The 14580-nt window shown below is 32.0% G+C and overlaps 1 protein-coding gene across 1 annotated transcript in view; it reads left to right on the forward strand.

Moving 5' to 3' along the window:
* LOC145252463 (serine/threonine-protein kinase 31-like) overlaps window positions 1-14012 on the forward strand; it is a 118391-nt gene extending 104379 nt beyond the window's left edge. Inside the window, exons 25-29 of the mRNA XM_080111879.1 lie at window positions 88-222; window positions 2387-2443; window positions 5241-5410; window positions 8363-9024; window positions 13512-14012. Of these exons, the coding sequence (XP_079968005.1) occupies window positions 88-222; window positions 2387-2443; window positions 5241-5410; window positions 8363-9024; window positions 13512-13648 (1161 nt within the window). The 3' untranslated portion in view covers window positions 13649-14012. The remainder of the gene's footprint in view (window positions 1-87; window positions 223-2386; window positions 2444-5240; window positions 5411-8362; window positions 9025-13511) is intronic.
* Window positions 14013-14580: the final 568 nt, after the last annotated feature.

Below are 14580 nucleotides of genomic sequence, written 5' to 3' on the forward strand. Positions count from 1 at the left end.
CTTGTGACCAGTAGTTTGAGTTAAATATTTTCATACAGACAGATACATACATGTTTTATTTATATAGATATATAATTCCACTCGCAGGTGTCAAGAGTACGAAAGCGTTACATGTTACCAAATGGCTACTCTTTCTTGGCGCCGGAATGCCAACAACAACAAGCACCAGTTGATCCTTCTCCTGCCACAGATGTTTATCATCTGGGACTCATGACTTTATTGGTAAGTTACCTTTAGCATGCACAGCTTTCTTTAATTGCACATTGCTTTCGTGATATAAAAAGATTTACAAATCATAATTTCACATAACATTCACAAAAAAATCATGCAATCCTATATATTTCATACTGATGTTGATATTAAAAATGATCTGAAAACAAAAACAAAGAGAGATAACTCAATAATTCAAACTTGCAAGATTTATGTTGTAATGCCTACAAATTCCCATTAATCAAATAAAAATGATTTTCTTTATAAAAATAAAAAAATACTTGATCAATTTACATAATTTTGGGAATATATTCTCAATTCGTCAGGGTTGCATACATAATAGAGATATTTTCTGTAAAAATGCAGAATTTTACAGATGTTAACTTAGCTTTTTCTATAATTTTCCAGGTTCGGAGAGGAGGTCTTACTGTGCATCTTGAGAAAGCCAAATGATTTTAATTTAATTTTTTTTTTTTTTTTTTTTTTTTAAATTGAAATAACATTTAACACAAAATAATTCTTCTTGCCTGTATCGGTAAAAACTATAGAGGCCATGTTTTTATTTATTTTTTTTTTTTTTTTTTTTTTCACATAATAAGCATTTATTCTTTCAAATTCTCTAATGTCTAAATTTTTTGTGTTATGTCCAGTGATACCATCTCAAAAAAACTGAACAGAGGACAAAGTATAATCCGTAACAGATTTATTCAACAACTTACAGATTAAATAGTAAGGTAGAAGCCGTTGGATTGATGACGATTAAAGGATGCAAGACACAATTCTTTACCTTTCAAAGCTGTCAATGTCCTTCTTGCAAAGGGTGATTACTCTTCCATCTTATGTCTAAGGGAAATAATTATTACGTTTAGGTTGGATATAAAGTGCCAAACCTGTCAGCCATTTTTAAGAAAATGTTTACACTTTTTGAAAAATAGCTCAATGAAGGAACATATCTCATTAAAAATTCAGTTTTGCAATAAAATCAATACAATATTGGGTGCTTCTATATTTAAATAACGAAAAAATATTGAATTTCAAGTCAAACAAATGGTACGTAATTGTCATGTCACAAATAGTAACATATCCAAAAATTACAAAAAATAAAGTAGAAAAATAATTATTCATGAAAAACAGTTTTCCATGAAGTTTAGTAGGGGAATAAAATTTGTCCGATATTTTAAATTACGTTCGACACGTGACGTAAGCAACAGAACTTAATTGTCTCCCGTGTCAACTGACTGATGCTTATTTTTATTTTTTTTTTTTTAGTAAATGTCTGCATAATACAGTGATTTGATAAATTTGTTTTCATTAATAATTATTGTTCTTCATTTTTCTTAACTTTTGGATATGTTACTATTTTTTCCTTATTATAATATGAAAGCACTTAATGTTGTCTGATGATTAGGGCTATGACAACAGCATATTATTTTCTTTGTTTTGACTCTCGAATGTGTATCCGTTAATATCTTATATGCTTTTATATAGAGTGATGTGATTCTCGGTTGATCAACTGTCAGATATATACTAAAGAGTCAAAACAATGGAAAGAATATGTTGTCATAGCCCTACTGATTATACAACTGTCATAATATATATATATATATATATATATATATATATATATATATATATAACTACTTTATTTATTCACATAAATTTAATATACGAAAGTATAGATTTATGCGTAAACTTTAAGTATTTACTTCAAAAGTGCTCAATACGTAGGTAGAGCTAGTTAGTAATTTATAAAATATATATGGCGATTAAGCTACACTGAATATTCTGCGTTTCATCCAACTATAGGATTCGTCAGGCTTATGCGCCTGAAGAATCCTATAGTTGGATGAAACGCAGAATATTCAGTGTAGCTTAATCGCCATATATATTTTATAAATTACTATATATATATATATATATATATATATATATATATATATATAGTGGAGATGGTAATTAATAAAAACTGAAGAAAGTACTCAATACTGTTGTAGAGCAAATATATATATATATATATATATATATATATATATCTTCCTCAAGGGCAATAACTCTTTCTTCTTTGATCTAAGGGAAATAAATTTTTTTTTTTTTTTTTTTTTTTTACTGAACATAAGTGAAAAGTAGGTGATGATTTCCATTAATTTCATGCCTAATTTATTTTTATTATTCACAGTGGCACCAACCAGACGATAAAGTGTCTAACCTGTCAGAGTTGTCAGAGGCTAATTTTGTAAGTATCTGTCTGTATCTCAACCTTTTTTAGGGTTTTTAAGAATATTATCTTTCAATCGAATTTTTAAGAGTATTATCTTTCAATCGAATCAGCTTCTTCCATGGCTTGCATCACATCTTAACCAATTGCAGTCCACGTGCATCAGCCCTGAATGCAAGAAATGGTTAACCAATCGCGACTCATAAATCAACCACTATGTATTCAAGACCTCACCAGCCTCCCATGTGTTGTTCCAAAAGGAAGGCCTCCTATTTTTTAACCCGGAAACTAAAAACATTAAAGTGCTATGAAGACGGGAGTAGTACCATTAAAGCGAGCAACCTTTTGTGCTCCAGAATTTATTTTTCTACATAGTCACCACCATTCTCAATGCACTTTTGCCAGCCTCTTTTGATGCCTCTGTCGTAAAAGTCCGGAGCAAGCTTTGTCATTTACATCTGTGCCATCACTCTGAAATCAACGAACCCATTCCCTAACTGTGCTAACATCAACTCCATTGGTTTCATAAACATTCGTCAGGTTCTACTGAATGTTGATTGGTTCAATTAATTTTGCATGGAAGAATTCAATGACGAATATTTGCTTCTGACACCTGTCCATGACAGGAGTTTCTTTCTTAGAGTCTCACACTGTCAATATCTGAAACAGAGAGATGAAACTTTCAGGTCACGAATGCATAAGTTCATTCATCATAACAATGCAATTAGCACTTCCCTCTGATCCATTTGGATGGGAAAAAAATATAGGAGGCATTACTTTTTGAACAACACTCGTACTAAGTTTTCCACGTACGTATGACAGCGCGAGGTAGATTGGATTATGTTACAAATTAATTCCTTCTTTGGCCGATGAGGTATATGCTTAAACCATCGGAAACGTTGCTGAAACAAGACAGCAGGTTGAAGCACTGGCAGAGAACCGAAGATTTATTAAATACAAGCAAAAGTAAGAGTTCATATCTTTCCCAACAATACAGGTGATTAAAATACATCGAATTTCGATTGGGTTAATCACTCTAACTCAACCCTTTCCCACTGTTGGATAACGGAGCTGGACAAAGAATGGCCAGCGAGGTAAAAGAATTTGTGACGCAAGTCGAATGAAACAACGAATTGCCACTTATGCAATGATAATAAAAGCGAATTGTTGAAAGAAGAGTTGATATTTAGTTCTATTCCACTGCAAGAATTTAGACACCAGAGTCAGAAAGTGGAATTGAGAAGTCATCTCCCGAGAAGAGGGGCACTCTGACCTGCAAAAAGTGCATGGCCAGCCCTGTCGGCATTCCCTGGTAAGGCCACCTCAGGTGATCAACCATAAACTAACCTCTTCTCAAATGTGATTTTGAAATGTTTGATAAAGTGTGTGTGTGTATATATATATATATATATATATATATATATATATATATATATACACACACTTTATTAAACATATATATGTGTGTGTGTGTAAACAAATTTTATTTTTTATTCCATGACTGAGACTCGGCAAATGATTAAAATATGTTTCTGTATTTTATTTATTTATTTGGGGACTTTCATCCTCATCTTTTATAGTTGTTTGTTAACCGTGACGAGATAGGACTGCTGAATCTTCAACTGTATCTTCAGTAATTACGAGGCCCGTGGCGCAGTGGATAGAGACATTGAATCTCTACAGTTCCAGGTTAGCATTGTCTAAAGATAACGGTTTCAATCCTACTCAAAGCTAGCCAGAGGATTATTTGGTCAAAACATGGTGAGACAACAACAACTATGGAAGGCAGTAATTATTGAGGATGCGATACTATGAAATTGACCTGGGTCACTAAGTGCTGAGAGAGGAAGGGACAATAGACAAATAAATAGGAAATGGTTTAGAATAAACAAAGAAAGAGAAATAGCAAACAATGAATCCGTAGGTATTTTTAGATTGAGCCTTTAGATTTGACAATGACAGTAGAAACCTACAGAACAGATAACAAAGAGACCAACGACACTTGACGGGGGTATCAATGAGATGCTTAGAGAGAGAAGGGCAGCTTCTGGGTAGCCGGGGTGAGGGACTTGACATCGTGACGTCAGGTAGTCAGTAGTTGACAGTGAGCTGCCGTTTGCAACGGATGGGCAGCGTTGAAAAACAGATGGACGGTTTTTAGAGATGAAAGCGAAACAGGTCGAGACGAATTGCAATTGACAGACGAACGTAACATAGAACGCAGAAGACACACATGTGAAACATTGGCGTTTGTGTTTTTCGTCTTTCATTTTAATATTTCTGTGTTCCTATCGACAGTCGCCGGCGAGAAAATGGTGATCCGACAATTAGAAGAATAATTGAATGAAAAATCCACAGCACACAACGTTGGGGGTCAGCGGTCTGTCGGAGCCACACACGTGCTATCACAAAGATACAGTTGAAGATTCAGCATTCCTATCCTGTCATGGTTAACAACCTGATGAAGGCCAGAGGAATAGTTGGCCGAAATGTCATTAAAGCAACGACTATAAAAGATCAGCATCATAACCTATAAAGGAAATAGCTAGATTTTCGCCCCCCCCCCCTGCTACAAGTCCTCTTATGCCCTTATTCAACAAAAGATGAGGATAATAGTCTGCAAATCAATAAAAATCTACAAATTACTCAAAAGAATTCCAATAATTAAATAATATATAACATGTTTCTGTGTGAATATTTTTAATTAGTTTTTTTCTTGCTTATCATCTCATTCCATCTGCAAACAATTTCATTTGTATGTATGTATGTATGTATGTATGTATGTATATATATATATATATATATATCTTATCAGACAGCACCGGTGAAACTTTTCTTACAACACTGCCTCCAAGAAGATCCTAGGATGCGAGTTTCAGTGAATCAGTTGCTGGCATCTGAGTACCTGAACATTAACCTTGATTCTGCAACAGAGTCCGCAAACAACTGTACGACAAACTCTAACAACCAACAGAGCAATTGCATGTAAGTTGACATCTCTATATTAACGTTCCGTTGTTTCTTCTCATATTTATGTTGAAGTTTATCATTAAAGAACATTAAGAAAATTATATTAAAACTGAAAATTATTAAGAACTCATCAAAAATTAATCTACTTTCAGGCAGTTTTTAATCTAAATCTAATATTGTTACGGTTTATGATAAATGATGATGAGAGAAGGATGACAGCACTTTCAATGCATTTGTGGCACGGGAGAGAGAATTCAGTTTTAAAGAGGGTGTGGGTTGTAAAGTCAAAATTGTGGGTAGACACGTCGTGCCAAATTTATGGACAAAAATCTTCCCTTTACTATAAACACCAATAGTTTAATCTAAAACTTGGCGTTCAAGCATTCTTTATTTTGCTGTACCCTAAGATACGGCATAAAAAATTAGTAACAAGATAAGTACAGTATATAATACGCATGCATATAATCGAATAACATTATAAATAACTCTGTACGGCGGGGCAAATATCGTAACCAGGGGCTGGAAAAACGTATCCACATCATAACCTGGAAAAACCGTATCCTAGCGCCACCATATTATGACTTTCAGTTTCTGGTTTTCATGTAATCCAAAGTTTGTGTCTTTCTTCTGGACGTTTTACCAGTCCACAACAAATGTAATTCTAGGAGTGTTTAAATTTTATCGTAACTATAAGCATTTGACAAAATTTGTAAAAAAAAAAAAGTGGAGAAAATTTTTTTATTATTATTATTTGTCACCACTTATTAATGTCAAAGCCACTCGAGGACAAATGTTAATGGAATGTAGTTTTAAAATTATGTCTAAATTAGATTAAAAGCTACTCGGAAATCTTTTTTTTTTTTTTGTTAATAATTTTGAGTTGTTCTTAATAATTTTGAGTTTCATCTGTTTAATGACTGCTCAATTCTAGAAACTTAATTTCTGACTTTTTACTTTATTTACAAACTTTATTTTTATATTCTACATTAGATGTATTCTACACCCTTTTCAGGTTGTGGGTTTTTTACTAGTGAGATTAGTGGCCATTTTTATGGGGAATACTCGTAAAGTCATTAGTTTTATGATACTCTTGATCTCTGTGACAACATTTTTTCTGTGTGAATTGTGTGTCTATTCAATGTGTATTAACTTATGCGTCTGATTTTGTGAGTGAGATTTTTCTTTTGAAAGAGGTTTGTATGTATTAGCTTTTGTGTGTGCTTTTGTTTTTTGTTTTATTTTCAATGTTTTTTTGTTTTATTTTCAATGTTTTTTTGTTTTATTTTCAATGTTTTTTGTTTTATTTTCAATGTTTTTTGTTTTATTTTCAATGTTTTTTGTTTTATTTTCAATGTTTTTTTGTTTTATTTTCAATGTTTTTTGTTTTATTTTCAATGTTTTTTGTTTTATTTTCAATGTTTTTTGTTTTATTTTCAATGTTTTTTTGTTTTATTTTCAATGTTTTTTGTTTTATTTTCAATGTTTTTTTGTTTTATTTTCAATGTTTTTTTGTTTTATTTTCAATGTTTTTTTGTTTTATTTTCAATGTTTTTTTGTTTTATTTTCAATGTTTTTTTGTTTTATTTTCAATGTTTTTTTGTTTTATTTTCAATGTTTTTTTGTTTTATTTTCAATGTTTTTTTGTTTTATTTTCAATGTTTTTTGTTTTATTTTCAATGTTTTTTGTTTTATTTTCAATGTTTTTTTGTTTTATTTTCAATGTTTTTTGTTTTATTTTCAATGTTTTTTGTTTTATTTTCAATGTTTTTTGTTTTATTTTCAATGTTTTTTTGTTTTATTTTCAATGTTTTTTTGTTTTATTTTCAATGTTTTTTTGTTTTATTTTCAATGTTTTTTTGTTTTATTTTCAATGTTTTTTTGTTTTATTTTCAATGTTTTTTTGTTTTATTTTCAATGTTTTTTTGTTTTATTTTCAATGTTTTTTTGTTTTATTTTCAATGTTTTTTTGTTTTATTTTCAATGTTTTTTTGTTTTATTTTCAATGTTTTTTTGTTTTATTTTCAATGTTTTTTTGTTTTATTTTCAATGTTTTTTTGTTTTATTTTCAATGTTTTTTTGTTTTATTTTCAATGTTTTTTTGTTTTATTTTCAATGTTTTTTTGTTTTATTTTCAATGTTTTTTTGTTTTATTTTCAATGTTTTTTTGTTTTATTTTCAATGTTTTTTTGTTTTATTTTCAATGTTTTTTTGTTTTATTTTCAATGTTTTTTTGTTTTATTTTCAATGTTTTTTTGTTTTATTTTCAATGTTTTTTTGTTTTATTTTCAATGTTTTTTTGTTTTATTTTCAATGTTTTTTTGTTTTATTTTCAATGTTTTTTTGTTTTATTTTCAATGTTTTTTTGTTTTATTTTCAATGTTTTTTTGTTTTATTTTCAATGTTTTTTTGTTTTATTTTCAATGTTTTTTTGTTTTATTTTCAATGTTTTTTTGTTTTATTTTCAATGTTTTTTTGTTTTATTTTCAATGTTTTTTTGTTTTATTTTCAATGTTTTTTTGTTTTATTTTCAATGTTTTTTTGTTTTATTTTCAATGTTTTTTTGTTTTATTTTCAATGTTTTTTTGTTTTATTTTCAATGTTTTTTGTTTTATTTTCAATGTTTTTTTGTTTTATTTTCAATGTTTTTTTGTTTTATTTTCAATGTTTTTTTGTTTTATTTTCAATGTTTTTTATGCATTTTGTTTGTTTTGTCCTATGTGTACAAATGTGTGTTTCTACTTCTCGTGTATGTATAGGAGAATGTTGGTTTATTTTCATTAGTATATTTTATGCATGTGTCTAATTTTGTGTGTGAGATTTGTCTTTAAAAGAAGAAAATATACCTGTTCTCTGTTTATGTTAGAGCGCTATAAAAGAATGTGTGTGCTCTTTAAGAACCTAAAATTGTTTCATACTTTTGCTTCCAACATTGTTGATTTCCTTCTTCCTGTCTTGTTTTCGTAACAGCTCCTCAACTTCAGCATCTTCTGCCAGTGACAACCCGGCTTCAGCATGCGACTCCCCTTTGGCCTCATTGTCTGTTAGCTGCCCAAGCAGTTACACGTCCAGCAATGGGCCGACCTGTGAGCCAGCCAGCCTCACATCAAACACCACCATGGTCACCAACCTTTATGACAACCTACATTCCCCAGTGTCTAACGTTGTCCAGCAGCTGTCCAAAATGATGCCGCTCACGGACCTCTATCCGGGCCTCAGTAGTCTGCAATTTGATGATAATCTCAGTGCTATGTATGACCAGTCTGCTGACCAGATGGATATGCCGTCTTTGGCCTTTCAACCAATGGACAAGCCGGATGATAACGGCACTCCTGTCCTGCTTACAACAAACTCGAATCATAAAGAATTTTTTAAAACCCAGATGGGGGACTGCAATCTGGAGGCAACACCTTCACTTCAGGCCGACTATTCACAGGCCATTAAGTTTTCACCACCGGGTGGAGGGGTGGCATGTAGCTTCCCTGCTTCTACCGGAAATGGTAATGCTTTGTGTGCAGATGTTCACTGCAACGGCGAAAGTGCAACGGTGCAGAATAGCAGAGATGCAAGCCAGTTGCATTGTAGTGAATCCATCTCACCTGCTTCACCTCATATGGACTCTTCAAACTCAGGTGTGTTCTTGTTATGTTTTTTAACTATGCCTTTTTTTTTTTTTTTTCTTGTTTTGTTCTAGCTGGGGATGGAGTATCATGCCGGATGCTAAACATTCATTCACTATCTCATACATTCCAATTGAGAGATCTTCTTAAGATTCTAACTATGACTTTAAGTGTAATTGTTTGTATCTCTCTTGCACTTGTTTCACCAGGTGTATTTACCATGTAGTTTTTGAAATTCTTTTCCCTGAGTCTGGTTGCTCCTATAGTTACTGGAATGATGGAATGATGGAGATCTTCCCAAGATTCCAATTTCTTTTCATTTTGTACATAAGACGTTAGAATTTCATTATCTTTTCTCCCCTCAGCTTTGTTTAACCCAGCATCGTTTATCTCTGCTAAGTTTCTTTCTCCTTCTCGTCCCATATCACTATGTTAGGTTTAATAGCCCCATTTTCTAGGTATGTAGCTGTAGAATTTTGTAATCATAGTGGATGGTGTATGACTTATTTCTAACTGTTCTTTCTGGTAAACATGTTCCCAGGACTTGCTCTGCACATTTGATATTGAACTTTTTACAGCAGAAACTTCCAGCTGGATGTCAGACGGCTCACACTCTCTATTTCTGTATTGCAGAACTTGCATTTGTTGTCATTGCTGAGACCACTCATCTCAAAAGCATTGGTCATCAAGCCTTGATCTTGAGCAGCCATTAAATCATAGTGAAGCAATCCTCTTTTTAGCCAGTCTGTGGAGACTTTTTTTTTTATCGATATAGTCCTTGGTGAATTTATCTTATCACTTTGTTTTTGCTGGGAGTGGAGCATTCTACTGGATGCTAAACATTCTCCCATTAGTTTATTTACTTCAACCGAGAGATCTTTTTAAGATTCTAACCCTCCCTTTAAATACAATTGTTTGTATTTCTCTTGCACTTGGTTCACCAAGTATATTCGCCAGATAATTTTTGAAATTCTTTTTCATTATCCTGGTTGCTCCTATAATGACTGGTATGATTGATACCTTCTTAGGAATGCAGTTTCTTTTTTTTCATGTCGTACATAAGTCCTTGGTATTTTGTTATTTTCTCTCTCTCTGCTCTGTTAAGGCCACCATCATTTATCCAGGTGTGTGTGTGTGTGTGTGTGTGTGTATGCGTGTGTGTCGCAAAAAAAAGAAAGCAAACGGAAACGCACCTGTCTGACATGTCGAATGCAAGAAAAAAGGGGGAAAAAAAAATGGTTGCCTCCCCGCAATGTTTTAAAAACTTGTAATATCAAATTGTTGTGCTTGCAAAATTTGATATAAGGCGAACAGACATCTCGCTGCTCAACTCCCTACAGTCTCTTGCTAGACATGATCTCAAATAATAGTCCCTTACATTCCAAACGGCAATATGCCTTGTTTTGAGTAAAAACAAAATGTGCCCCCTTTTTCTCCTCCAACGATGTCCAGTGAATGACGTCACCAAATTCTGCTGTTCTGAGTCCCGGTTGGTCACTCAGTGTCAGTAACACTGACACTGAGTGACCAGTTTAGATATAAGGCGAACAGACATCTTGCTGCTCAACTCCCTACTCTGACAAAGGCCCTGTGTGTTGAAAGGTCCTGTTCAACGGATCACCACTTCCTCTACGTTATGAAAAGATTGAAAGGGCAAATCCTCCAACCCTGGTCACCAAAGGGATAAAGTAACAATTATTTATAGAAAGACTTTCCAACTTTGGTCATTTCCGACTTAAGCTTTTAATATTTGTATCTGAACGGTGCAAAGCCTGGGCGATTTAATAAAGTATAATAATTTCAACCCTAACTCTCTTAACAGCGTGGAGTCTGTAGGTGAGCAGAGCAGAGTCCACCTCTTAACTGCGTGGATTCGATGGGCCAGAAAAGCTGACTCACTGCGGCTCCTGATGTACCGACTTATATTAAGAACGAAAGGGACATAACTCCACCTTCTTCGCAATTGAATTCGGTGTATAATTCTCAACAAAATATTTTTGTCTAAAGTTACAAATTTTGATTCTGTCAGATAATGAGTGGCAGTTAGGTTTGCTGTTTTCTCTTTTTCATGAGACTCGATCTATCACTGTTACTCTCACATGTGGGGAAGAGGGGGAGAATTGTAAATACGTTTTCTAGATTTGCACGACACATAATTCTATTTTGTTTAACTCATTACTAGCAGGCTGCCCGGCATTGCCCGGTCGGAAAATACACTTAAATATATTTTGATTAATGCAGTTTTCATATTTATTATTATACTAGTGGGGGTGCCCGGCATTAAGTTGGTGGGGATGGGGGGGGTCAAAACAACAGTAGCAGAGGTGTTTAAAAAAAAAAAAAGTGGTAATAGGCAGGCAGGCTCAAACCCGTAATGCAAATGACGAAAAGAAAGTGAAAAAAAAATGAAAAAAAAATTTTAGCCAATGTTTCCATGGCCCGACTGGAATTGGAGAGCATTGGAATTAAGCCAGAAAGAAAACAATGATTTACCAAAATGTCGACTAAAAAGGCAATCCCCCTCCTTGTACAGAATGGCTGAGTTTAGGGTGAAGAAATTAATGCTTTTGGCCAATTTTTCGACATTTGTCATCCAAAAGATTGAGATTTAAAACTATGCTGGTTCCATCGCCTCTGTTAAGTTTTTGCAAGACATACAAACACACACACACACATTTTGCCTTTTATATATTAGATTAGTTTCGCATGGGTTTGAATACCTTATATATTAAGTTTCATGTCTGTAGATCCAAAACTGATAGAGGAATTTTTTAAACAAATATATATACATATACATAAATATATATAGAAAGAGGTTTGTGTTTACTATAAGTTATTTACACAAATATTACGCAAGTATAAATCATGTAGAACATCTGTATGAATATAATTTCACGTAATAGTTAACTGAAGATGATTATCCCATAAGAAAACCGAAAAAACTAATAGGGAATTTATTTAAAATGAATGTTTAAAAGAATATGCAAATTATTAGATCTTTTGCAGATGAATGCAAATGAATGACTAATATATAAGAAAGTTGTATTTTCTTTTTTAATATGAATATCAATACACAAAACAAAAAAAAAAAGAAAAAATTTATAGAGGTGTCAAAAATAATGCTAAACGTGACTTACACAAGTGACAGTGCCTCTGTCTATCCTGTTTGGTGACTGAATCAAGAAAGGAAAGAGAAAAGAAAAACTTTTGTCTATAGACAGTTTATTAATATGCACACTGCATCAATTTGCATATGAGGATGATGACTGCTGTGAAAAGGAATGAAGGGGAAAGCATAGGGTAGTCTTTTTTTTTTGCTTTTCTTTTTTTTTCTTTTTTCTTTTATTCCTTTTTTCTTTTTTTTTCCTTTTTTCTTTTTTTCCTTTTTTTTCTTTTTTTCCTTTTTTTTCTTTTTTTTTCTTTTTTTTTCCTTTTTTTTCTTTTTTTTCTTTTTTTTTCTTTTTTTTTTCTTTTTTTTTTCTTTTTTTTCTTTTTTTTCTTTTTTTCTTTTTTTTTTTTCTTTTTTTCTTTTTTTTCTTTTTTTTTCTTTTTTTTTCTTTTTTTCTTTTTTTTTCTTTTCTTTTCTTTTTTTTTCTTTTTTTTCTTTTTTTTTCTTTTTTTTTCTTTTTTCTTTTTTTTTCTTTTTCTTTTTTTTTCTTTTTCTTTTTTTTCTTTTTCTTTTTTTTTCTTTTTTTTTCTTTTCTTTTTTTTTCTTTTTTTTCTTTTTTTTCTTTTTTTTTCCTTTTTTTTTTTCTTTTTTTCCTTTTTTTCTTTTTTTTTTCTTTTTCTTCTTTTTCTTTTTCTTTTTTTGCTTTTTTTTCTTTTTTTCTTTTTTTTTCTTTTTTTTTTTTCTTTTTTTTTCTTTTTTCTTTTTTTTTTTCTTTTTTTAAAATTTTTTTTTTCTGTGGAACCGCTGAGAGAGAGATAGAGACAGTATGGTAATCCTCTTGTGCAATCAGGTAGCTGCTGGGTGTGGCAGAATCAGTGTCAGCCCACGTCTAAAGAGATCCCGGCTTGGCTTCAGAAGGAATGCTACGACTTTGTACCCCTCCTGCCCCAACCTAAACCGCTGGACTACTTCATTTGGTTCACACGTTGAGAACATCACAAACATGACCTCCCATAACATCAAAGCCAGCCTGACATCCGCTGAGTATTCGCCAAGCTCTTGCTGATGCTTGTGAAAAAGGCTCCCAGTTCTGGATCTTTGAATAGATGTCAGCTCTACTACATTATCAAGTTACCTGAATTGATTTTTTCAATAAAAGTTTAAGTATTGTTTTCTTTAGGGCAACACTTTTATCGTTCCGTATAAATTTGACTGAGTTTCTTCTCTTTAACTCTCGACAAGTATAGCTTTCCAACATAAAAGCTTCTATAATATAACGCACGTATGTTTATTTTGTGTTAATGGTCGGACGATCATATAGAAGATGACAGTTAACTTTATTCTGTACGTCTGTGTGTTATTTCATCTTTTTGTCTGTTTGTCTTTTCAGGTACAGCACCTGCAGCAGCCAGAGAACATTGTCGACTGTCAACCTCGAATGTCGCTCAGAATATCCAACCAACATTAAGTCCAGTGAATTCGCACCCAACTTTACTTTCACAATTGGATCCCAATTCTTTCGATTGATTCATTTGCTTCTCCCCTCTTTCAGACTCTTTCGATTTCGAAACATCTTTTTTTTCTTCTTTTTTTTTTTCCTTTTTTTTTATTATTATTTTTTATTTTTTTTCCTTTTTTTTTTTTTATATAAAATGGGATCTCATACCCAGAATTTCATCTGCTGGGGACAAAAAAACAAAAAAAAAACAAAACAAAATTCCATATCATAGAAATTCATTATTTTTCATTTTCATCCCCTCCCCAATTTTTTTTTCTTCTCCATTCTTTCATTTTTTTTTTTCTTAAGTTCTTATAAAATGAAGACAACTAATATGGCTTAAGAAAAGCTGAAAAATTTTTGTTTATTTTTACTTGGAAAAAAAAAAAAAAACTTAATTTTTGTTACTATTATTTTTTTTTATTATTTAAAAAAAATAAAAAAAAGTTTCTTTCATATATATAATGAATTCAATAATTTTTATTTGTTTCACCTTAATTTTGAAAACATCCAACGTTGTATGGTTCAGCTTACGCATTTTATGGTCTGCCAAAAAGTGTAATGGCTTGAGTTTATTGCTAATCACCTGAGGCGCTTCTACTGGGGAATGCTGACGGGGCTGCACAGGCATCTTTTGCATGTACAGAGTGCTTCTCCTCTGAGGACGCTGATTTTTTAATCCCACTTTCCAACCCTTGTGTCACATTTCTCGTGATAGGAGAAAAATAAATACACCCAACTATAAATTGAGAAGGTGTTTACAGCAGGCCTGTTCACTTAATAACTGCTGACTTGCGCTAAAGTTAGACTACGATCCATTCCTCTTTTTTTGTTATCTTGAAAATATATTAATTGTTGGTCGCAAAGGTAAAACTGGCATGTGGTAAGTCTTTACATAATGATAACAGATAGTAGCTGTGTTAGGAGCATGCATGGAGTTGAATGTTAGAAAGCTATACCC

Source organism: Euprymna scolopes, chromosome 29, assembly GCF_053919585.1.
Source record: "Euprymna scolopes isolate OS-2025 chromosome 29, ASM5391958v1, whole genome shotgun sequence".
Classification (NCBI taxonomy): Eukaryota; Metazoa; Mollusca; class Cephalopoda; order Sepiida; family Sepiolidae; genus Euprymna; species Euprymna scolopes.